Source organism: Bombyx mori, chromosome 5, assembly GCF_030269925.1.
Source record: "Bombyx mori chromosome 5, ASM3026992v2".
Lineage (NCBI taxonomy): Eukaryota > Metazoa > Arthropoda > Insecta > Lepidoptera > Bombycidae > Bombyx > Bombyx mori.
In genome coordinates, this window is record NC_085111.1 from 6,294,273 (window position 1) to 6,317,504 (window position 23,232).

The window sequence follows — 23,232 nt, forward strand, 5'->3', positions numbered from 1 at the left end:
TAACAAAAACAAACGATATTTAATCTATTCTCAATTTGACCACAGACTAAAAGCAATAAGAAAAGTTTGACAATAAACAAATAGTATACATGCGTGTATGTATCATATACATGGTAGTGTGTGTGTAATGTTTTTTTATTGATTTAATGTATTTTTTATGCATAATTTACAAAAATATTAACATTCTGCACTCCTCTATATTCTCTACTAATATTATAAAGAGGAAAGATTTGTTTGTTTGTTTCGAATAGGCTCCGAAACTACTGGACCGATTTGAAAAATTCTTTTTCCATTAGAAGCCGACATTGTCCCTGATGAACATAGGCTACTTTTTTTATTATTTTTTTTATTTTTATTTTTTGGTTTCATGTGTGTTTTAATGTTTCCGAAGCGAAGCGAGGGCGGGTCGCTAGTTCTCTATAAGTGAGGGAAATTTCATACTCCTCCGTCCGCACAATTTTCGTAAAAAGGGATACAAAGTTTTCGCTTCACGTATTAATTATATAGATAAGAACCAAATACCAGAGAAAACGATTCAACCGGAAAAAATGGGAGAAACTATAATAGAAAATCTACTTAGATGGCTGTCGTCTAAACGACATCACCATTCACTAAGCGTCCGGGTGATTTCTTGAACCATGATAATTCACTTTCGTCGTGTCCGAGTTCGTTTACGAATACGGTAGAGTGTCACACGCATGGCAGTGTTCACATCGTGTAATTTAAATAAAGGCCATAATTTACACTTAGGATCTCTAGTTTCTGTTTAGAACAGCGGTCGGTTTTTTAATTATTACCCCAAAATATTTTTGTGTAAGGTGATATACCCCATGGCGAAGAAAAAAAAACGAAATCGCTTGTTTTTAGCATCTTTCATATTTATTATAGCACCCAAGATAACTTTGAAAAAAAAAAAAAAAAATTTTTCGTTTTGTTTCATTTCGTTTCATCGAGTTTGAAATCACAACGATTCTAAAGAAGTTTCACTTCAATATATACCTTTTACTCACAAAAGTTTCCTTTTTACCCCCCAAAATTTCATTTTACCCCAGTAATTTACCCCGGTTCCCCGACCGCTGGTTTAGAGCGTGGACTGTATCTTAGTGCTACCATCAATAACTAGATTGTATTTTTAACTGCCGCTAAGTGTGTTGCCATACTTATTAGTGTGTTTCTACATTTAAAAACAATCATATAAAATTTTATGTTTAGGCTTGCCCTAAATCGCAATAATAATACGTTGCTTTAAGACGGTGAATCAATATTTGGTCGCATGTTCTAGAACATATTTATATCGAGATTGATATAAGCTTAATTAAGTCAAATTTGATTCAGCGCGTCATCACGGTCAGGGCTAGCAGAGGTTACCGCACCATCTCCTTTGAGATAACATTCGTGTTAGCGGGGAGAAGCTGCCCTGGAGGGTTTCTTTGCCGATTATTTATCAGTGGTAAGCCGAACACCATGGTTCGTGTGTGGTGCATCCCCACTCTAGTGTTAACCGGGTGTGGAAAGTCCAATGACGGCAACCCGCGCTGGAAAACTGGCCGATAAATCTGCCGACCTGCCACTAGCTAAGACATCTTGTCTCTCGCCTGTTTCAGTTGAGTTGTCTTAGATTTCTGTCTGAGATTTGGACACGGGTTGTTGATCGAATGTGGGTTTAGTCGGTTCAACTCCAATGCCCGACTCACCGCCCTCAACGCATACGCGGAAGTGCGGTGATTTCACAGTGACCGAAAAAAAATCATTATTATACAACCATAACGATTAAATGTCTTCAAGTTTTCAACTTACTTCTTATTGAACTTGATTATCAAATGACATTTTCTGAAGATTATAAAAATAATATCCGCGAAGAGAGTTTTCATTTCCCAATTAACATTCTCGTTTCAATTTAGCTTACCGACTTTCCATTCAGGATTAGAATCTACAATTTCCATTTAATGGTGAATCGCTTTAGTGACCTAGTAACCTGCGCATGCCCATACTAGGTACCTTTCTATCACTTTGTTTTATTCGTTAGCGGATACAAGCTTCGCCACGAACCTCGTTTTGATGTACCTACCGTGATCAACTCTCACACAGGAAATTGAAACACGATACGAACGCATCTAATTTGTTAAAAACCTTTCTATACCATGCTTTCTTATAATTAAGTCATAATACTATTTTAAATTAAACATTGAAGTAGTTTATTACATTATATTTGATTAGAAAAATAAACTTTGAAATAAAAAATTCAGTTAAGTAATAAGGTATAAAAATAGATAGGATTATTTACTTTCAATCATAGCTTGCAAATTATATGAAAATATCAATAAAAATTCCTTTACCCAGTATCAACATAAGATAAAAAGAGTTAAGAAGAGTGAGTGCATAAAACTGCATAGTAAATACGGCTCAGAAACTCTCCCCTTTATTTTTGACAAGTGCGTCAAAGATTTGAAAGTTTTCTTACATAGTATGGCTGTATTTGTTTTGATGAGACGCATAAGTCATACGACGCATGCAATTTGTACTAAATACCTCTCGGCTTGATGATTCTTATACTGGTGTATTGTAGGGTCGCACGAGTGAGTGCACGAGTACTGCTGCTATCTTTTTTATGTTGGCAGTGAAATGTTATGCGATCCAGTTTAAGGGGTGGGATAGGCGTTATAAAATACAATTGAGACTTCGGCCTCAAGTATCAAGGTTGGTGGCTGCATTCGCTTTATAATGTATTACGTAGGCTATGAACTTCATTGAACACCAGCCAGTGCGCGAGCTTCCATTTCCAATACAGACGAGAATTTTCGGATTTACAATACTCTAAGGCTAAACGAAATATTTTGAACACTATTAAACATCTTTATGTTAGATTTTAGTAATTTTTTTTATGAAATATAATACAAAACCATCACTATTATGATGATTCTAAAATTATTTTCATAACTTTTTTTCAGTAAAAATACTGTATGTACAAATGTAATTATAATGTATGGTAATTTATGTAGCAAGGCTAACCTAGATCTAGCCCTTCGCGTTCAAGAAAATGACTTTAGCGCACGCAGACAGCCGCCGCCTTATTACGTATTCACAATCGAAAGAATAGTATTGATTTATCAATTTTCATAGCGTTATTCTGTTACCGTCTGATAAGTAGACGTTATAGATTTCAATACGCATAATTAATTAAAACCTAATGTATTATCTTGATTACATTTGAAATAATGCTTTGGATATTACTCGGAAATAAGAGAGTTAGGAAAAGAAAGGTGCGAATACTTTACCATATTAGTATATAATGAAATACAGCAATAGATGGAAAAAGCCTTTTTATTTGTTGCCCTTGTAGGCAGACGAGCAGACAGTCCAGCCGACGGTGAGTAGTTACCATCGCTCATAGACGTTACCGATGCCAGGAGCAGAGCCAAGCCGCTGCCTACTGTTAAGGACTCTCCGCGAGCTTCGTTTGAATAAGGACATGTCATACGTTCGGGAAGTACCGTAGTGGGGAGCTTATTCCAGAGCCGGATGCTACGTGGCAGAAAACATCTCAGGAAACGCGAAAAAAAAACACTGTGGATAAACGCAGTAGTCCTAGGTAGTATGGACAACCTTTACTCTGGGTAAAGCCTCAGATAAACTACCTGTCATTTGTTAACATCAACAAGGTCTTACTACATATCTATTAACTTCATACTATATTTGCGAATTGTACTACTAAATACAAAAGAATCATATATCAGGGGTTTGGCTTGTTCGTGTTGTTTGTGTTCTCGTCAAATTTTTCAGATTGAGTTGAAATTTTGTACTTTCATCAACGTACGTCACACTTTAAAATAACAATAACATTGTAGCCATTGGTGAACACGAAAACTGTAAAGTATTCGATACTTTGAATATAATAAATGCGAGATTAAGCAGCTAATTTAATAATGTTTCCTAAACTTTTTAATTGCTATTTATATTCATATGTTTTAAACAATGCGTCGCTACTAAAAATTAATGAAGTTTATTTTGATCAAATTAGCACGTCGATTTATACGGCTATGCCAATAACGCTGTCAACCAAAATTCTAATTTTATGAAAACGATAGCAACCCTATTTGTTAGTTAAGTTTTGACACTCAATTCAGTGAAACAATTTTACGGAATTCTATACGGAAATAGTCCTAGGAAAGAACATAGGCTACTTTTCATTCCACTGCTGACTACGAGTCTCCGCCCACGACGGCAAGGCTGAAGGCAAAGAGTAAGAAGCCAACACTCACTAATCATTGACGCAACAACGCCATTTTCGTAAGCACAACAATGTAAATATGATCAACTTATTATTTAGATTTGATTTAGTTTTTGTTTTAATTTAAATACTAAAATTACAACTCTGTAAATTATCATATCATTATTTGCTAACAACAAGGGGGCGTAATGGACGCTGGCAAGGTCGAAATTCGCCCACACTATTCCAGACTCCTCATAATACGTCCGCATCCTCGTCAATATAATATTTTCTATTGAATACATGTTTATTGTAATTTAATCATGAATTTCAAATATAAAATGGGTCTTTAAATATTTACAAAAGAAATATTTTGATTACTTAAATTATAATTTTATTATTTGATTACTTAATTACTTAAATTGATATATTTTTTTATATGTACAAGATTTTTAACCTGTTTTATTTATGCAGTGTAGTGAATCTAAATTTCATCCTCTAGATTTTTGATTATGAATATCATTTTATAATGAATTATATTAAAATTTTTGGTTATTATAATTTTGGTCAACAACAATCCTATTAGGACTATTTTTTTGTTGTTTTTAAATTAAATAATACTTTCACAGTAGGCAGCGGCTTGGCTTTGCCCCTGTCATTGGTGGGCCGTATGCTTGTGTGCCTACAAGGGCAATAAAAAACCCCATCTGATGCCCAAACTCACGTGAATATGCCACTGGACTATATTAAAAGAGATTCATCAGCTGAACATAAAAACAAATACATTTTACCATAAATGTGCAAAATATAATATAAAATAAAATAAAACATAGTATTCTAAATAAAACACAATTAAATGTATCCCATTATTTCACCATACTCCATATTTTGTCCCTATTATAAGTTTTGTTTAATTGTTTATATTATAATCACAATTAAAACTAAAACATTTTAAACCCACATGTCCTATATTACATGCTAATATATTTTGTACAAAGGCTACTTGTTAAGTAAAAAGGAAAGTCATTTAAAATGAATAATAATAACTATAATTTAATAATGCATTGATTAGATTAAAATTACAATTATTTTACTGATAAACTCCGATGAATGATTGGCAAATAAGCAGGATAAAGTTTTATGCATTAGGCTCACATACCATCCAAATATGTTGGTATTGACTATTCAGGCTTTGCCCAAGAAGGAGAGTGATAAAAATAAGTACAGGCTTTAACATGCATTTCAAAACTTACATCCAAAATAAAACAGGATAGATTCAACATATTGTAACCACCGAACATTGAATTGAGGCTCATAGGCCATCTGATATAACTGATAAATATTGCTAAAAAACACATGATGCCGCTACTTAACTTAAAATATAACATTGAAGTGCCTACTGTGTTGCTACAACAGCTGGCCAACAGTCAAACCACAATACATGATTGCTTTGCTGCAGAAAAAGGAGGAACCCGGGAGGTTCCAACGTCCTCTACAATCAGTTACGTTACATTTATTTTCCAGTATTCAGAATATTTTTCCATCTAATGTTTTAAAATGTTCGTTGAATGGAATAGTTTTTTTTTAATATTAAAATTTATCAAAACAGGTATATAGTTATTTTGTGATTACCTCTTCTAGAGCGTTGATTGTTTGACGACATTGTGGAATTCGTGACACGAACGTAGATGTAGTCGGTGAACTGTAATCCTCTCGAGTTTCCTCAATGAATTCACCAATACCAATAAGACCCGGCATTGTTACTGATATCACTATTTTGCCACCAGAGTCCAATTAACAGCCGTTTTGAAGGCAAAATTAAACCACTAGTCAATGTCAAGAGAAAGATTTAACAACCGCATTGTCACTAACAAACACGCAAATAAAAACAATAATCGCAAAAGCTCCGAATCTCACGATACACCCATTCTCTACAACGTTGAATGAAATTACTAAATTGATTGATGAATGCATAGAACGATGTGGTTTGTTTTTGAACCATAGTGACGAAAAGAATGGGAACGATTTTAGTAAATGATTGGTCCTGTGGCTTTTCTTTTTTGTCTCGTCTTCTTCTGAATTCTTCTCGTCACTAATAAAGGTTGTATGGATCAGCCGTTTACTTTACTCTAGAATAGTGTAAGTTGTAGCAGGTTTGTCTCACGTACTTAGAAGCATTGAAATTTATTCTTTCCAGTTTCGATTTTGATGAAATATCAAATCGCTCAGTTCAAGATACATTTCGACTTCTATGGTAAAATCCAAAGAGTAAAGAAAAAAATTGGGCTTAGTCTATGACAATGACTGAGCTGTCACGAGGTTTGTGCAATTTTGTAATATTTTTTGATAATATTACTAAATTTAATAGATAATTTAGGTGTAGTGTTCATAAGTAAGGAAAGTGTTGAACTTTGTTAATCTGCAGTTGGGCGTTTTATTTATTTTTAAAGAGAATATTTAAAATAGCTATAACGCCTATAAGTTGTCAAGTTGTAATCAAGTTAAAATCGTCCTCTTACAGAAATTGGCGAAATTTGGTCAAGATTATTCGACCACCGTCCATTTCTGAATGGAGAGATAAAGTATATGCTGAAAGAGTTTGAGGTCTGTAGTACATAGTATTTATAAAATGAATAATTTGTAACAATCAACCAACACATAATTATTCAATTTGAGTTTTATAGGAAAAGAGAGGCGATCGAGAAGTTGAAAACCTATTTAAAATCTTAGAAAAAATTACTGAAATCAAAGATAATGAATCAGAACGTATTAGAAAAAGTGGCCATAATGCATTACCAGTACTGAGTGAAAAACTTGAACAGGCCTTGAATTTATGTGAAGAATTGGAAAAAGATTATCTTGAAACACAAAAGGTACGTTCATAAATTATATTTTTTAAAATGCTACCACAATACTTGTATTTAAAGAAAGCCATATTTGCACCAGATTCTAATTCATCAGTGGCTACCAAGAATTTATGAAACCTAACTACTACCAGAATATGCTATTGTCTGGCTCATTCTTTTATTTTTCTGTACTGGATTCCTTCTACTCCTTTTCAATTCTGTAAACTGAAACATTTGTATTCCTGATACCCACTTCCTACTGGTACACCTGGTAATCATTCATTTTGGAGGACTATCTTGAAAACAATGTTAGTATTCACTTTAAAAATATGAAGCCTAGGGATTATAGGATTTAAATGCAAACATAGTTGCTTCTCAAGTATATACAAGTAAAGTAAGTAAGTATCAAGTAAAAGCTAATACTGAAGGGATTTAATAATAAATATATATCAGAAAGCTAAAATGGATGTCATGTAGACATCAACTTGATGCTACCTCTATAAGTTGAGTATTTTTTACCTGATAATAAAGATTACTCAATTTGTTGGTTGTCCAAAGAGCAAAAATGACAGGCCTATAATTTAAAAATTGCAACAGGTTCTCAAAGAAGGCTGCACTTTAGTATTATTATTTTTGAATTTCCAACATTTTCAATATTTAAAAGTTCCTGGTCATGGATGTTTGTCAGTCGCTAAACTGTAAATGTTGTTTTGATTAAATTTCGTTTTCAGGTTTGCCAGAAGCAAATAAAAAGTAACCAAGAATTGAGAAAAAGAGAATGGGACAAGTTTATTGATGATATGAACTTTAAGTGCCAAAGGATCGATAACGCTTTTGAGGAAAAAGAAGAAGAATTGAGAGATCTGTATGCTGACCTAAAACACAAATTAAATATTGCTGACATTTAAATTATGGATCTTAAAGGTTCATTAGTTGATACAAATGTTAGGATTTATCCAACAAATGGCTTTTTGGAATATATTAAAGAAATCAAAGATGACAAAGTACCAGAAAACATATTGAAATTAAAAAATGGAAGTGACTATGAAACAAAATGTGATGTAAAAGATTTTGATTATTTTGCTAAGACTGTGAACTTAACCAATGAAGATATTGAACTACTAAGGACTATAAAGAAAACAATATCAAGAGGTTCTGCTGTGAAAATAAATAAAACAGAAATAGAGCCTGAGTTTGTTGAACATGATAAAATAAAAACAAATAAAACTAAATCAATTTCAAAAAACGTCACTGACAATTATGAGAAGCTCACAGATAAAAAAGAAAGTATTGAAAATTCTAAATCAAGTAATAATACAATAGGTAATGATAGTGAAGCTGATAAAAATAAAGGAACATATTTAACAACTTCAGATGTCTATTGGTTATATCAGCATCTTCAACAAAGGAGGATTAATGGGGAAACTGTTCCATACCTACATGAACTTTTAGAAGGAGCTACAATTGAAATGCCTGGAAATAAAGTACTTAAGAGAAATCCTGTTTTAGAAGCAAGATGTGTGAAACTTAGAGCTCAGCAGGAAGCAAGAGAATACAGAAAAATGACTAAAGGAGTAGATAATGTTAGAATGAGATTTCCAGAAGACAGTATTTCCTATCAATGTAAGTCTTTGACCATGCTTTGTGAATACTTTGATTCTGTGCTTATAGTTTATACTAATGATAATTTAAAACACTTTCAGTGAAACAGGTAAATCGACAATTGATTGCTATTGGACAGTTCATTATTTCAATATTTGCTGGATTTCTCTTTGGGTTCAAAGGTGTTGAATGGATGATTGGCAGTTTAGATTTTGGATTTCGCCTTCTTCTCGGTGTTATGTGTGCATTAGTAATAGCACTAGCAGAAATATATTTCTTAGCTAAAAAACTTAATGAAGAACTGAATATACCTGAAACTGTTCAATTAGGTGGACCTCCAAAGTTTGTGGATGCAAAGAAAAATGAATATTTAGTCAAAGAGCCAAAAAAATCGACAGATAAGGAACATCAAGAGTAATAGCACAAATAATAATAATGTTGTAGTACAGAATTGGAAACAAAAATACTTTACTTTCAGACTAGGAATTAATTTTTGTTGTTTAATTATTAATCCATAAATATGTAAATGTAGCAACCTAATCTTATGTTCATGTATTGAAGCAAGTACAATGTTATTTAGTTTACTTTAGTTATATAGATTAAGAGAATATATTGTTTCTTGACACATATTGCCTTTTTGCATTAAAAGTGTACAATTTCCAAAAATATTTTTTTTTTATAAATTACCTATGTTCTGACTACTATTAACAAAATTAATACATAATTTTATCTTAATTTGAAAGTCTGATAATGTAACTGGTAAAAAATCAGAAATAAATGTTGGAAATATGATTAATATTAACAATGTTACATAACCTTTAAAACACTCTTCTGTAAAATTAGTAAGTTCTGATGCTGGAACCACACTGCGCTATGCGCTATTCGTTATGTGACTACGCCGTATTCGCCAAAATATTTGTTATGCGCGCAAACAACAAACATGCCATCCACACTTCGAACTTGTGCGCTGAATTATGCCAAATAAGGCAAGTATGTGTGTACTGTTGTTTGCGTGGAGCGATGGACGTGTTGAGAGTTGCCGTAATTTATTATTTCCTAAATGCTTCTTACCAGTACTTGTTAAACAAGTACAAATTACTAAACAATTACTAAAATATCGAAAAGAAAACGCTGGTGGATGATTGCAGGTCATAAGACAGGTCTATACACCACCGCCGCAAGCGAGCGAATGACTCACCGAAGTGTGGGCAGTCGATGCGCATATAATATATTCGCCTTATTCGTGCCCTTTGAAGTGTGTCAAAAAACCGACAAGTCGACGGATACACGTATTTGCTATTCGTCCTTATGTGTTATGCGTACGAATAAAGCGAATATTGGCGAATATACTCTCCACACTTCGCCGTATGCGCGTGAATAGCTCGCATAACGAATAGCGAATAGCGCAGTTTTAATGCGAGAAGTCGATTTATTACTCTTTTTTTTATGAAATCATTACATTATTGCGTATTGATCTACAGAACTATTTTGTCTACTGCCCACTTTGAGGATAAATTTTTAGCGCCCCCATTTTTTCACCTACAAACCACGATATCTTCAAATTAAATTAATTATTACGAACTGTATGTATTAGCATAGATTATACACTTAATATATTCGAGATATATTAGTGGAGATTAAACATTCATTCTAAACGAGACTTTTACTGTAACTCGCATGAGTTAACTTGATACCTGAGGCGTGGTTAATAAAATTGTACGAAAGTGTAGTTTACTGCAGTGCTCCCGGTCACCGTCCTCCCCGATCCCGTCGACGAAGGGCTCGACGAGTAAATTAACCCATAGACACAGCCCACTGATTTTCTCGCCGGTTGCGTTTCCGATCTGGTGGCAGATTCTGCGAAGCACTGCTTTTGCTAGAGCCAGTGTTAGCAACACTCCCAGTTTGAACACCGTGAGCTCACCTACAAGCTCGGTGGATCTAGAATAACCCCTCGAGGTTACTAGAATATGCAGGAACAAAACATGATGCGCGTGCACAACGCAGGAAGCTAACCACAAGTGACGACATGTGACTCGACGTGGGAAGATTCAACCACGTAGGTAATCATTATGGCCGGCGCCGCTTCCGTTTTTTTTATGGGTTAGATGGGTTGTCGAGCTCACAGCCCACCTGGTGTTAAGTGTTTACTGGAGCACATAGACATCTACAACGTAAATGCGCCACCCACCTTGAGATATAAGTTCAAAGGTCTCAAGTATAGTTACAACGGCTACCCCACCCTTCAAACCGAAACGCATTACTGCTTCACGGCAGAAATAGGCAGGGCGGTGGTACCTACCCACGCGGACTCACAAGATGTCCTACCACCAGTAATAAACGTTCTTGCCTCGTTCCCCAAACAGACCCAAAAAATGGACTTTTGCGCATGTCAAGGTAAGAGATCAGGACTCGTGCCGATTACTATAGTTTAGAGGACTGTTTTTAAAATCTTTCCACAAAATAAAAATCAAACTCTCAAAATTATAATTTGCGTAGTTATTGGCGGTAGGACGTCTTGTGAGTTCGCACGTTTAGGTATCACCACCCTGTCTATTCAGTTTGAAGGGTGGGGCATCCGTTGTACTGTACTTGAGACCTTAGAACTCATATCTCAAGGTGGGTGGTAGCATTTATGTACTGCGTCTATATTTCACCCCATTCTTCTTTGTTCGTTTAATTTCATTCCAATTGAATACGGAATTTTATCTCATTTCGCTGGCATGGCATTGCCAGAGACTGAGCAAGTATCAAGTAATGATATTAGTAATCACTAATCACTACGTGGCTTTTTTTAAGAGATATTATGACCTGGTAACTAAGACCTTGAAGTCATGTCTTATTTTAATTTGTGTTCATATTTTTATGAAAAATGATGATATGGAGTGAAATGAAATGAAACGAAGACAATTAATTTGTGACATTAATCAACTGGGATGAAATTAAATGAGATGCGATGAGATGATATGGAATGAAATATAATCTCAATAAAATGGTGGTCATTTATTGAGATTTTTTCAGTGGACTTTTTGGAGGATCCTGAGAAGTTACATCCAGCGGCTTTGTTTCAGTTTCCTCCATTTGTGCACTTTCACACATATTAAACAATTAATAAATCACCGTTATTACACATTTAAACCCGAAGAAACACTAAATTGACAAAATAAAACAAATTACACAACTTCACTTGCGTTCCCGCAAAAAGTCTCAATAAGTAGATTTTATTAGGGATTTTATGACCTGGTAACTGAGACTTTTAAGTCATGTCTTATTTTAATTTGTGTTCATATTTTTATGAAAAATGATGATATGGAGTGAAATGAAATGAAACGAAGACAATTAATTTGTGACATTAATCAACTGGGATGAAATTAAATGAGATGCGATGAGATGATATGGAATGAAATATAATCTCAATAAAATGGTGGTCATTTATTGAGATTTTTTCAGTGGACTTTTTGGAGGATCCCGAGAAGTTACATCCAGTGGCTTTGTTTCATTTTCCCCCATTTGTGCACTTTCACACATATTAAACAATTAATAAATCACCGTTATTACACATTTAAACCCGAAGAAACACTAAATTGACAAAATAAAACAAATTACACAACTTCACTTGCGTTCCCGCAAAAAGTCTCAATAAGTAGATTTTATTAGGGATTTTATGACCTGGTAACTGAGACCTTTAAGTCATATCTTATTTTAATTTATATTCATATTTTTATGAAAAATGATATTCAGTGAAATGAAATGAAGATGATTAATTTGAGACATTAATCAGCTGGGATGAAATGAAATTAAATGAAATGAGATGATATGGGATGAAATATAATCTCAGTAAAATGGTGGTCATTTACTTACTAAGATTTTTTCAGTGGACTTTTTGGAGGATCTCGAGAAGTTACGTCCAGCGGCTTTGTTTCATTTTCCCACATTTGTGCACTTTCACAGATAGGTCCTAAGCAGTGAACAAACCACCGCTATTAGGTACACATTGAAACTGAAGAAGAAGTGAAAAACACTAAATAGACGTCCGGTGCATTCGTGTTGAGCGATGCACCGGGGTTCGAATCTCAGCTGGGTACCAATTTTTCTAATGAAATACGTATTCAACAAATGTTCACGATTGACTTCCATGGTGAAGGAATAACATCGTGTATTAAAAATCAAATCCCCAAAATTATAATTTTCGTTATAACTGGTGGTTACAGTGGGACCACTCGTGAGTCCACGCGGGTGGGTACCACCACCCTGCCTATCTCTGCCGCGAAGTAGTAATGCGTTTCGGTTTGAAGGATGGGGTAGCTGTTGTAACTATACTTGAGACCTTAGAACTTATATCTCAAGGTGGGTGGCGCATATACGTTGTGGATGTCTATGGGCTCTAGTAACCAGTTAACACCAGGTGGGCTGTAAGCTCGTCCACCCATCTAAGCAATAAAAAAAAATCACACAACTTCATTTCTTGCGCTCCCGCCAAAAAGTCCACTGAAAAAGTCTCAGTAAATGACCACCATTTTACTGAGATTATATTTCATCCCATGTCATCTCATCTCATTTAATTTCATTTCATTTCATGCCATGTTTCATATTAATCAACTTCATTTCACTTCCTGTTATCATTTTTCGTAGAGTGCAGTTTTCATTAAAATTAAAATAAGACTTGACCTAAAGATCTTAGTTACCAGGTCATAATATCCCTTTAAAAAAGTCAGCTGTATTGCACAACAAAATATTGTTTTTCTGTATCGTTCTCTAACATTCGAAAATACGTGAATCATAATTCATAGTGCTTGCATAAAAGTATATAAAAAGTAATTCAAAGCCTCAAGAACACCATTAATTAGTTGTAACGCCGGTATTAATACGTGTTATTTGTGTCATTTTACGGCCAGTGCATTTATATAAATCAGTAAGTTAAGCTATTGGATACAATTGTTTTAATTATATAAACAACAAGAATAATATATCTAAAGCCAACAAAATCAGGCTTTATTGAACAAAATGGCCTATCATTTTGCGCATGCGGACCAAAGTTAAAAAAATTGATGCTGCAGCGATAACACTAACATTTAATGTTTATTGAACTTTTTTCACTTGTAAACCTTTTTAAAAACAATAGTTAAAATCTTTGCGTTTTTGTGTTTCCGTTTAATAGTGTTCGCCCAGTGGTCATAATTTTACTAAAATTACTGATTCACCTTTGAATTAGATTGATTTATTGGATTACATTACAGTTTTCTTCTATAGACGGAAACAAAAAAAATACGGTTTCCGAATTTTTATATAAACTTTGGAAGTAAAGACCAACAGAAGGGAAAAACGCTACTGTTCAACAGAACTGCTTTATCTTTGCTTCTTTATACATAGATCTTACACCTGATACTTACAGTTTTCTATAGGTGCATCTTCAACTATGTATTTATTTCAATTCTATTTTTGCTGCAGTCCTTTAATGCATAATATCTTATATATTTGATTTTAGAAAATGGAGGACCAAGTTCCATTTAAAGTTTATGCATTTTTTGAGGAGAATGCTCAGCCAGAAGTAAGGAGATTTGGTGTTGAGAAAACTGTTGTGAGCAGTTTTCATTATTTGAATGCGAAACTGCAAGAAGTCTACCCAAAGCTGCGGAACAAGATTTATAAAGTATCATGGAAAGGTGATCAATTTTTTGTTTTTATTCTACTATGTAAATAAATACAGTTTCTCTAAGTTTAAGTTGATTAACAATTATGGTTTAAATATGGTTATTTTCAGATGAGGAAGGTGATGACATTATAATTTCATCAGATGATGAAATGATGACTGCACTAGTGTCTTTGGAGAGTGGGCTGATTAAGCTCAACGTTCACTGCAAGAATCCAGATATTAGAGATGATGACTGTGAAATAGAGATAACTGCGACTACAATGTTCCCAGAAAACACGGATGGTAAGTTTTTTCTGATTATTTAATCACAGAGTAGAATTATGTTTTCTGTTATTTAAATAATGTTGGTGAGGCATTAGAAGCGTCTATGGCATTATTAGTAAAATAAATTCTATCAGTTACAAATTTTTATATCTGACACGTGTTAATGAATGACTTCAGTGATGAAGGTATACCTGCTGAAACAACAAGTATTTATGTTTTCGAAGGTATTGATTAGCTTATCTATTGTTTATTGTTATCTGTGTATCCAATAAGACATTTGTTGATACCGGTTCCCGATGTGAATACTAAACTCGAAAATATTTAATTACAGTTCTACAAATATATAATTCTATCAATAAAATATTCAAATAATATAATTTATATAACAAATATTTCTTCATGCAAATAGCAATGTAATAGAATTGATTTCAATTGCCTAGATGCCTTAACATCTAACGTTCTAACTTAAACTGGCATTGTCAGTGAATGCCTTATAATGTATTTTGTTTTTATCGTGTAGAATGGTAAATGCCTCATGGTGCACTTGGGATAAAGTTGTTACTGGAGCCTATAGATATCAGTGTGAAGAGCCATGAGATGTAGTCTCAATTGTATTGTGTAATAACTATCCCACCCTTCAAATCCGATCGTATAAATTGCGTCAAGGCAGATAGATATAGGCAGAATGGTGCTACCCGTCCACGCAGGTAACACCTACAACTAGGAATTACGTATACTATAAAATAGGGCATCACTTTGACAGGTGGGCGAGCTCACGGGGCTTAGTCTGAGAGGATTGACTAACATTCCCTTCTCCAGACACATGCCGCTTTGTTATACTGTCGTCACGGCCCTTACCCTGCTTGTTTTTGATTATAGACTAAACAATGTGTTATCTTTAAATAACAATTATTACAATCTATTAATAGGAGACTAGTTGTTCTTCAGGGCAGTACCATCTTTTAATACTGGCGTAACTGGGCTTACTCTGTACGCTTTTGATTCTAGTTAAGACATTTTAACGTTTAAATAAAAACGAACTCAGTGTCTTAATATTACAACTGTTTATGAATTATTTAGAAAGAAGTATCCTTATCGTACAAGTCTTTCGTGAACACGTGTTAAGTACCTATTATTTACTTTGGTATTGGTTTGTGGAATTTGAACACCGGTATAGTCGCATTGCTTGATACAAGTACGCCGAGCAACTTACTCTTTACTCTTTAGATCACTACGACTTCAAAGCTCTAATAAATAAATATGTTGATAGCCTGACAAGCCCAACTGCCAATTTATATTTCCCGCTTCGAAATGTTTGTTTTGTGTTCGTAGTTTCCTCGTGGTGATTATCGTGGAAAAACAATAAGGTTTTGGGTGGCATGCATCGTTACGTAGATATCGGCTAGATTTTAGCCTCAAACGTAAGCTTTTGAGTCCCATGAATATTCCGTAAGTTCGGAAGTTTCCCGAAATCGATATCACACTTTATGCGCACCCTATTTTGCACATGGGTGGGGGGAAATCATACTCCCATTTCCCAATAAAATGCTCCCCGTCCCGCCAACCTTATGAGGCACAGCTATTCCCGCCTCCTCCTTTGTTACCGGTACCTCTCGTATTGATTGCTGCATGCGCAGATACGATCTGAGTTGACATCGGAGGATACTCGATTGCATAACATCGTTTGGGTTTACATCGGAGTGCGATTCTAAACGATAATCAGAACTTTTAAATTGCAATAAAACCCGCAAACTATTTTGTGATGGTGTTCCCGTTAAAAGTTTTTAGACATCGTTCGCGTAAGTTTTGTACTTTTCGTAATATTTTGTTATTGTTGCCCGCTGTCCGCATTTACTTGAGTTACTCATCTTCATTGTTTGTGCTGACTAATTATAATGCAGTACGTTAGCAATAGACGGATTAAAATTTAAAATTTAAAGTAATTACTGCCATACACAATATACAAAAAAGTATCAACATATTTATGTATTACGTATGTGAGTCAAGGTAAACGTTTACCGGAAGACTTGCAGTTATTGCATTAACTAACGCGTTATATAGTAGCAGTACAATGGTATTATAATTTTAATTAAATTTGAAAACTTGTCTTTTCGACTTACTCGTTGGCACGATTCAACATTCCACCGGACAGTCATTCGTAGGACAAACTGGTTTGTTTAGTGCTTTTATTTATTTATTTAACTTTATGTGCGAGAGTCCAGTGGCCGAATTAATTCTTAATTATCTACCAGTAAATCAAGAGTGGTGTAAAGAGTGCTGTGGTAGGTATTCCCATAAAACTGGGAGTCGTAGTTTGGAGCAAGGTGACCTTGTGATTTATCTCCTGTTTTAGTTTATACTTGAATTGCCGACTTGCAAAAACTCTTTTATTTGACGTAATTAAAACTACTTTTACGGATTAATCTCGCTTTTTATTGTCTTTATACCGTAAAAAAAACTATAAAAATATTCGAAACAAAATTTAAAAAGTATTGACTTTTTATAGTGTAATAAATGTAATTAAGTAAAAAATGTGTTTAAAATGTGTTTACTGGTGGTAGGACCTCTTGTGAGTCCGCGCGAGTAGGTACCACCGCCCTGCCTATTTCTGCAGTGAAGCAGTGATGCGTTTCTGTTTGAAGGGTGGGGCAGCCGTTGTAACTATACTGAGATCTTAGAACTTATATCTCAAGGTGGGTGGCGCATTTACGTTGTAGATGTCCATGGGCTTCAGTAGCCACTTCACACCAGGTGGGCTGTGAGCTCGTCCACCCACCTAAGCAGGAAAAAAAAATGCTATATCGAAAATAAACAAATCGCAACTTAAATCGTAAAGGTGGTTTATTTGTTTTGTCTAAGCTATATACATATGTATATAATGCTGACTGTTCTCAGAATTGACCTTTTAAAGAAAACATTTTGTCGTGCAGGTAACACGGCAGTTCATAGCGGAGTCGTTTGCAATGTATGCAACTCTCCAGTTGTGGGTTTCCGTTACAAGTGCGCAATTTGTCATGACTACGACTTGTGCTCCAAGTGCGAGGCCGCCGGGAATCACAATGAACACTGCATGGTCCGTCTCCCCACACCGGACATGTCGGTAAGTACTCGTCTCTAACGTGACCGGGGAAATGTATAGATACACACATGTATACATGTAGCTACACACACACGTCCTGCTGAGTTAAATTTTCGAATACACAATGACCAAAGAATATCTTGTAATTCCGCAGTCAAACAATATCAATCAGCCTTTGTTTGTATTTGAAAATGTATTGATTACATATGTACCTATATAATAAATACATTTTATTTCTTGATAAGGAGTGTGAGTAATTCGTGCGTTATTTAGAACAACGCGTGACTTTACGAAGCAAACAATAAGAATGTAGACCGAAAAAGTGGGACGGGGTTCGACACTGTTATAAATTTAGGTATAGATAAGCCTTTAATTTAAATATTCGTAGGACGCTATTGAATACCCACAAGAGTGGGTGTATACCCAATCCTATCAATTTTTGTAGCAAAGCACATGTGCTGAGAGATCGTACATTTATTTGTTGCTTACCTAAAAATATTTTCGCGAAGATACCTTTTGCCGTTAATGACGTCACTATTATCTACAATAGAATACGTTATAAAACCATCTACTGTAATTAATATTATTATTCGGAATTCAAATTTTGAGATACGCATAAAGGAAGCATTACGTTTAAAGTACAAAATGATTACTTACATGTTCGATTTGATTCAGACAATCAACGTAATTATGACTATTTTCTAAAGATTACGATTAATACAGTTTGTAGTTTATTGGATTAGTAGGTACTTTTACATATAGGGTTCAATTAAGAGTACATAAGTCGAGTACAATGAATTAATTTTACAGCGCACCTTGATCAAGGCGGCAATTAAGAGATCCCGTCATATTTTCAAATCGGTTGCTACCCACGTCGACCAATGCCCTTACAAAAAGAATAGACGTGAACGTAGCGGGGACGCAAAACGCCGTGAAGAAACTAATGGGGTTAAAGCGGAAAGGTCAGAGCGTGAACACCAGCGTCGCTCTCGGCCGAGCTGGCTGGACACCTTCACCACATACATGAACGAGTTTACCAACCTCGTTGGAGATATTGGTCTCGATATGGATATTTCCACCGAGCACCCTCCTCCGAAGACTCCCAAGCCAACTTCCGAGTACCAAAGTACTTCTCAGGAAGTTCCTCATCCTCAAAATACTGATCAAGCTTCCGAGACACCAAAGGCTTCTGAGGCAGCCTCACTGAACCGAAATCCTTCCCAGCAGACCCCTCAATCCCAGAATGCCTCACAGAAATGCCCTCCAAACACAACTGCCACTGCTCCGCTATTCGATAATGGGGGAACTTCAGGACCCAAAATTCAATTCGATGTTAATCAAGAACCTGATCCTAAAGTGCTGGATGATCTGCAAAAGGTACTTAACATAATACGCACTAAGTATATCGAACCCCACAACAATGCCAAGTTACAAAACCCGTCTACCTCTGCTAATGATCAGCCTCAAGCATCAGGCGAGGATTCCGACAAGCCCGCTACTAGCCAAGCTCAGGGAGGAGAGGGAGACGCTAATATTGCGATCGATGTGGATAAAACTGATGCGAAATCTGTAAACTCGGACAGTTCTGATTCTTCTGGGCAAGACAAAGAGGCTTCCTCCGACAAGGTTGACGATTGGACTATGGTGAACAAAGGTAAAGGTGATTATTTTTTGTATAAAAAAAATATTGCCTTCAAATGTACAAAATAGTACTAATAGTAGTTCATAATATTTTATAGATTTGATGGATTCGAGTGCTAACGAGCACATCATGGATGTACCAGTGGCTCCGATTGGATTTAATCTGCCCAAAGAGTTCCAGCAGCGGGTCACTATTGGACAACTTCTGTACCCGCAACTTAATACCGCTACAGCTGGTAATTATCACCACCATCGTCATCATCATCAGCTCACGTCAGTGGTCTATTGTTGAACATAGGCCACTCCCAAATCTACACCACTGATTATACACGGGTCAACACCAAATTTGACTTTGATTGCAAAGTATAAAATTTTGATATTTTAATTTTATACGTAATTAGACGAAAAAAAAAAAATACATGGCATGAAACAGTTTGCTTTTGAACTTTAATAAATTGACCGCATACGAAACAAAATGCATCAGCATCGTATTTACACATTCGTGACATTTCAAGTTTTTCTGGGCTTGTACAAAACACCCGATCATTGTTTATGACTCGAATGCCATCTAGTGGCACTGTGTAAACGTAAGCACCCCACTCTCATAGCGCGGTTTTTTTGAAAGTATTAAAATTAATTAAAATTTATATAATAAAAAAAATGATAAAATGAGTATTATTACTGTAACTATCACCAAAGCAAACTTTATACCAAAAAAAGGTATTTTATTATCGTTTTTGTGAATAATTAACCGGAACAACCTAGTATAAACTTTAGGACAAAAAACGTTTTTTTTTTGTAGAGTTGTGAATTATTATCATAAGCAATATTCAAAATTCAATTGTTCATTTTATTCAGTTCATTGTTGTGTCATATCATTTAGAAATCACACAAACAAATTTAACATTTAGTGCTGAAACCTAAAGAAGTGGAGCGTCCCAAGGAGTTCCAACCAGTCGCTGCCCAGAGACAAGACAACCAGCAGTCGACTCAGAAGCCAGCAACTGCTCCCCCAAATCCAGCAACTGCTCCTCCAAAGTCGGCGACACCTCAACCCACACCAATGCAGCAACAAGTGACTCCGCCACGATTCCACCACGCTAGTAAATATTTCCTGCTTTTATTAGCACTACTTATGTTATCTCAGTCCATAAACACAACGTTTGTCAGCAGATGCTCGTATAGTGACATGAGATGAGTCTTTAATTTCACGGGGATAAGAACTATTTCACCCTTGAAATCGGGTGTACGTACTGTTTTATAGGTAGAACGGCGGTACCTTCTAGTACGGGCGATGGTATATCGGTAGATTGTAATTGGTAAGTATATATATTAATATGTGAAGCAAAAACTTTGTATCATTTTGTGAAGTGTGTGAGTTGTGAAGAGTGTGAAATTTCCCACACTTATAGAGAATTTGGAGAAGAAGTGCAGAATGCTAATTTAGTTTTTCATTTTTGCATAAAAAATACATTAATCAATAACAAAAAACATTACATACACTTCCATGTATTTGACACAACACACATATATTATATAAACTCTGTTTATTTTCAAACTTTTGTTATTGTTTTAAGTCTGTAGCCAAATTGAGAATAGTAGCATATTGTTTGTCTTTAATATTATTTGTATATATTGTAGTCTTGGCGAAATCTGTGATTAAAGAAGTATACATAATTTTAGACAATGGAACCAATAATAATGTTCAAACATATAATTTCAATCAATTACAGCCGAAATTCGACTACTGGGGGACCACTAGTTATATTAAAAACGAATAAAATTAAACGAAGAAAAATGACACGACTGAAGTTCGTAACCGCTATGTCTATGTCTTTGTAATACGATTTTTTTATTTCATTAATAATACTTCTTCTTCTTCGTCGCTTCCTCATTATTGAGGGTCGTGACCCCACCTTGGTCTAGTTTTTGCACCAGCTTCCTCCAATGTTGCCTGCATTCGGCCTGCTTAATGGCGCCCGGGACGCCATTACTACACACATACTAATAATAACATTTTAAAGATGCTCTGCTAAAGTTTACATCACTTAACCTATGACACTATTTCAGAGCCACATATCGATGAGGCACTGCGTCAAATGCTGGCGATGGGCTTCACTAACCAGGGGGGCTGGCTGGTCGAGCTCCTGGAGAAGAAGGACGGCAACATCGCTGCTGTACTCGACTTACTCACTCCGGTTAATCCCAAGATTTAAAGAATCATTTCCATACTATATATCTATACTTGATAATCGACATTAAGTAACAATAGCTATGAAACAATCATTTTTGAATCAGTACAATTATTAACTTCAGTTTCAGCTATGTATGTAACACATTATCATATCTAAGTTGTTTCAAGTAAAAAATAATTTAACAGTGGCATTTGACTTTTGTTTAACAATAACTATTATTGTTTTTTCATTAATAGTAGAGATGTGATTAATATTCATATAGTAATGCGTAATAAAAAAGATACTTATTAAGCACCGACATTGGTACTGCCGATGTTTCATGATCGACAGTGCCCACTTTACGTCAGGCAGGCGTACTTGTCTGCCTCTTGGGACAAAAATATAAAACTTGTCCATCTGGATAAATCTGCTAAATGCAGAATAAATTTTAATTATACCAATAAAAAAACATTTACTCAAAAGAAGTCTGCAAACAGTACTTTAAAATTAGAATTTCGTGTTTTACTATTTGAGTAGACTGGTCTGTTGTTAATGAATTACCAACATCTCTATGACATCACTATGACAGTTTGCAGCATGCAAATATTTTTGTTAAAATTTACTTGAACCTGACCTGAGTAATATCAAGCTAAGGAAACAAAAGTAAAACGTGGTTGCTCTAAACTGTTTCTCTGTTCCTTTCTAATTGATATGAATGATAAATTTTTTAGATATATTTGTAGATGAAATGGGAATGATCTGTGATGGAAAATGGAAATCTTATTGAAACATGCTAAAATCAATCGACATTGATGTCGATGTTAGCAGTTTTCAAAGAATGTTAATGATTTTATGTACTGTATGTACTTTGAAAAGAATGATGTTCTGTGATGGTTAGAGTAAGTGATTTCAAATATGTGTAATCTGTTTTGAAACAATTTTTCTTATAATATCTGGTGTTGGTTAGCAGTACCTTATTAGTGGTTTAGTAACATATTAATACATATTTACATTTTAAACTTTGCATATTATGAGGAGGACCATTCATTGTGGCGTACTACAGGAGACGCCTACATCCAGCAGTGGAAAAATACAGCCTGATGATGATACTATTAAGAAAAAAATATTAATGTTGAAATTATTTTCTATCTTCTGTGGGGATGGATATCTGGGCGACTACAATTTTCTCAATAGTTTCGAATTGATTGATGAGTTTGTCTTTTGTTTTTTAAGATAAAAAAATTAAGAGCGCGGAAACACATTACACTTAAAGCTATAATCATGAACTGAAAATATTACCAATATTAGTGTTTTAATATCCACATGTTGAGGTCATATACAAAGTGGGATTAGAAAATCGGCATGTGCTTTAATTACCATACAAGATTGTTGAGCTCTGTGTATTCCATTCCATTTGCCGTAATTCTTCACATATCAAACACTTTTTTTTTTTTTTTTTTATTGCTTGGATGGGTGGACGAGCTCACAGCCCACTTGATGTTAAGTGGTTACTGGAGCCCATAGACATCTACAACGTAAATGCGCCACCCACCTTGAGATATAAGTTGTAAGGTCTCAGTATAGTTACAACGGCTGCCCCACCCTTCAAACCGAAACGCATTACTGCTTCACGGCAGAAATAGGCAGGGCGGTGGTACCTACCCGCGCGGACTCACAACAGGTCCTACCACCAGTAAAAATATCTAATAACTTCAATATTAACCCCAAAATTTATTGTGATATGATTTTATTTTTAATTTACTTTA

At 34.9% G+C, this 23,232-nt stretch overlaps 4 protein-coding genes across 13 annotated transcripts in view; 3 read left to right on the plus strand and 1 right to left on the minus strand.

Annotated features, from left to right (window-relative positions):
* Positions 1 to 6,201, minus strand: part of LOC101737319 (arfGAP with SH3 domain, ANK repeat and PH domain-containing protein) — a 60,368-nt gene extending 54,167 nt beyond the window's left edge. Inside the window, exon 1 of the mRNA XM_038010867.2 lies at positions 5,840 to 6,201. Coding sequence (XP_037866795.1) covers positions 5,840 to 5,965 — 126 coding nt within the window. The 5' untranslated portion in view covers positions 5,966 to 6,201. The remainder of the gene's footprint in view (positions 1 to 5,839) is intronic.
* LOC101737171 (biogenesis of lysosome-related organelles complex 1 subunit 5) lies at positions 4,109 to 9,321 on the plus strand. 4 transcript variants are annotated; one of them, XM_062668584.1, is made up of 5 exons: positions 4,109 to 4,301; positions 6,405 to 6,526; positions 6,729 to 6,811; positions 6,892 to 7,080; positions 7,785 to 9,321. In XM_062668584.1, the coding sequence occupies exons 2-5, from the start codon at positions 6,502 to 6,504 to the stop codon at positions 7,959 to 7,961; spliced, it is 474 nt and encodes a 157-aa protein (XP_062524568.1). In that variant the 5' UTR covers positions 4,109 to 4,301; positions 6,405 to 6,501; the 3' UTR covers positions 7,962 to 9,321. The 4 variants fall into 4 exon arrangements, with proteins under 4 accessions (XP_062524568.1, XP_062524566.1, XP_062524567.1 ...); XM_062668582.1 differs by lacking the exon at positions 4,109 to 4,301 and adding an exon at positions 6,242 to 6,308; XM_062668583.1 differs by lacking the exon at positions 4,109 to 4,301 and having other exon boundaries at positions 6,248 to 6,526.
* LOC134198645 (transmembrane protein 199) lies at positions 7,965 to 9,321 on the plus strand. Its single transcript, XM_062668581.1, has 2 exons — positions 7,965 to 8,676; positions 8,757 to 9,321. Exons 1-2 carry the CDS (start codon positions 7,965 to 7,967, stop codon positions 9,071 to 9,073), a joined length of 1,029 nt encoding a protein of 342 aa, XP_062524565.1. The 3' UTR covers positions 9,074 to 9,321.
* Positions 9,322 to 13,287: 3,966 nt separating this feature from the next.
* On the plus strand, positions 13,288 to 21,675 carry LOC101736823 (sequestosome-1). 7 transcript variants are annotated; one of them, XM_062668588.1, is made up of 9 exons: positions 13,347 to 13,567; positions 14,141 to 14,318; positions 14,417 to 14,590; positions 17,503 to 17,672; positions 18,462 to 19,028; positions 19,113 to 19,311; positions 19,391 to 19,528; positions 20,204 to 20,395; positions 21,363 to 21,675. In XM_062668588.1, the coding sequence occupies exons 2-9, from the start codon at positions 14,144 to 14,146 to the stop codon at positions 21,506 to 21,508; spliced, it is 1,761 nt and encodes a 586-aa protein (XP_062524572.1). In that variant the 5' UTR covers positions 13,347 to 13,567; positions 14,141 to 14,143; the 3' UTR covers positions 21,509 to 21,675. The 7 variants fall into 7 exon arrangements, with proteins under 7 accessions (XP_004932348.1, XP_004932349.1, XP_062524572.1 ...); XM_062668589.1 differs by having other exon boundaries at positions 19,113 to 19,305; XM_004932291.5 differs by having other exon boundaries at positions 13,288 to 13,567; positions 18,462 to 19,311.
* Positions 21,676 to 23,232: the final 1,557 nt, after the last annotated feature.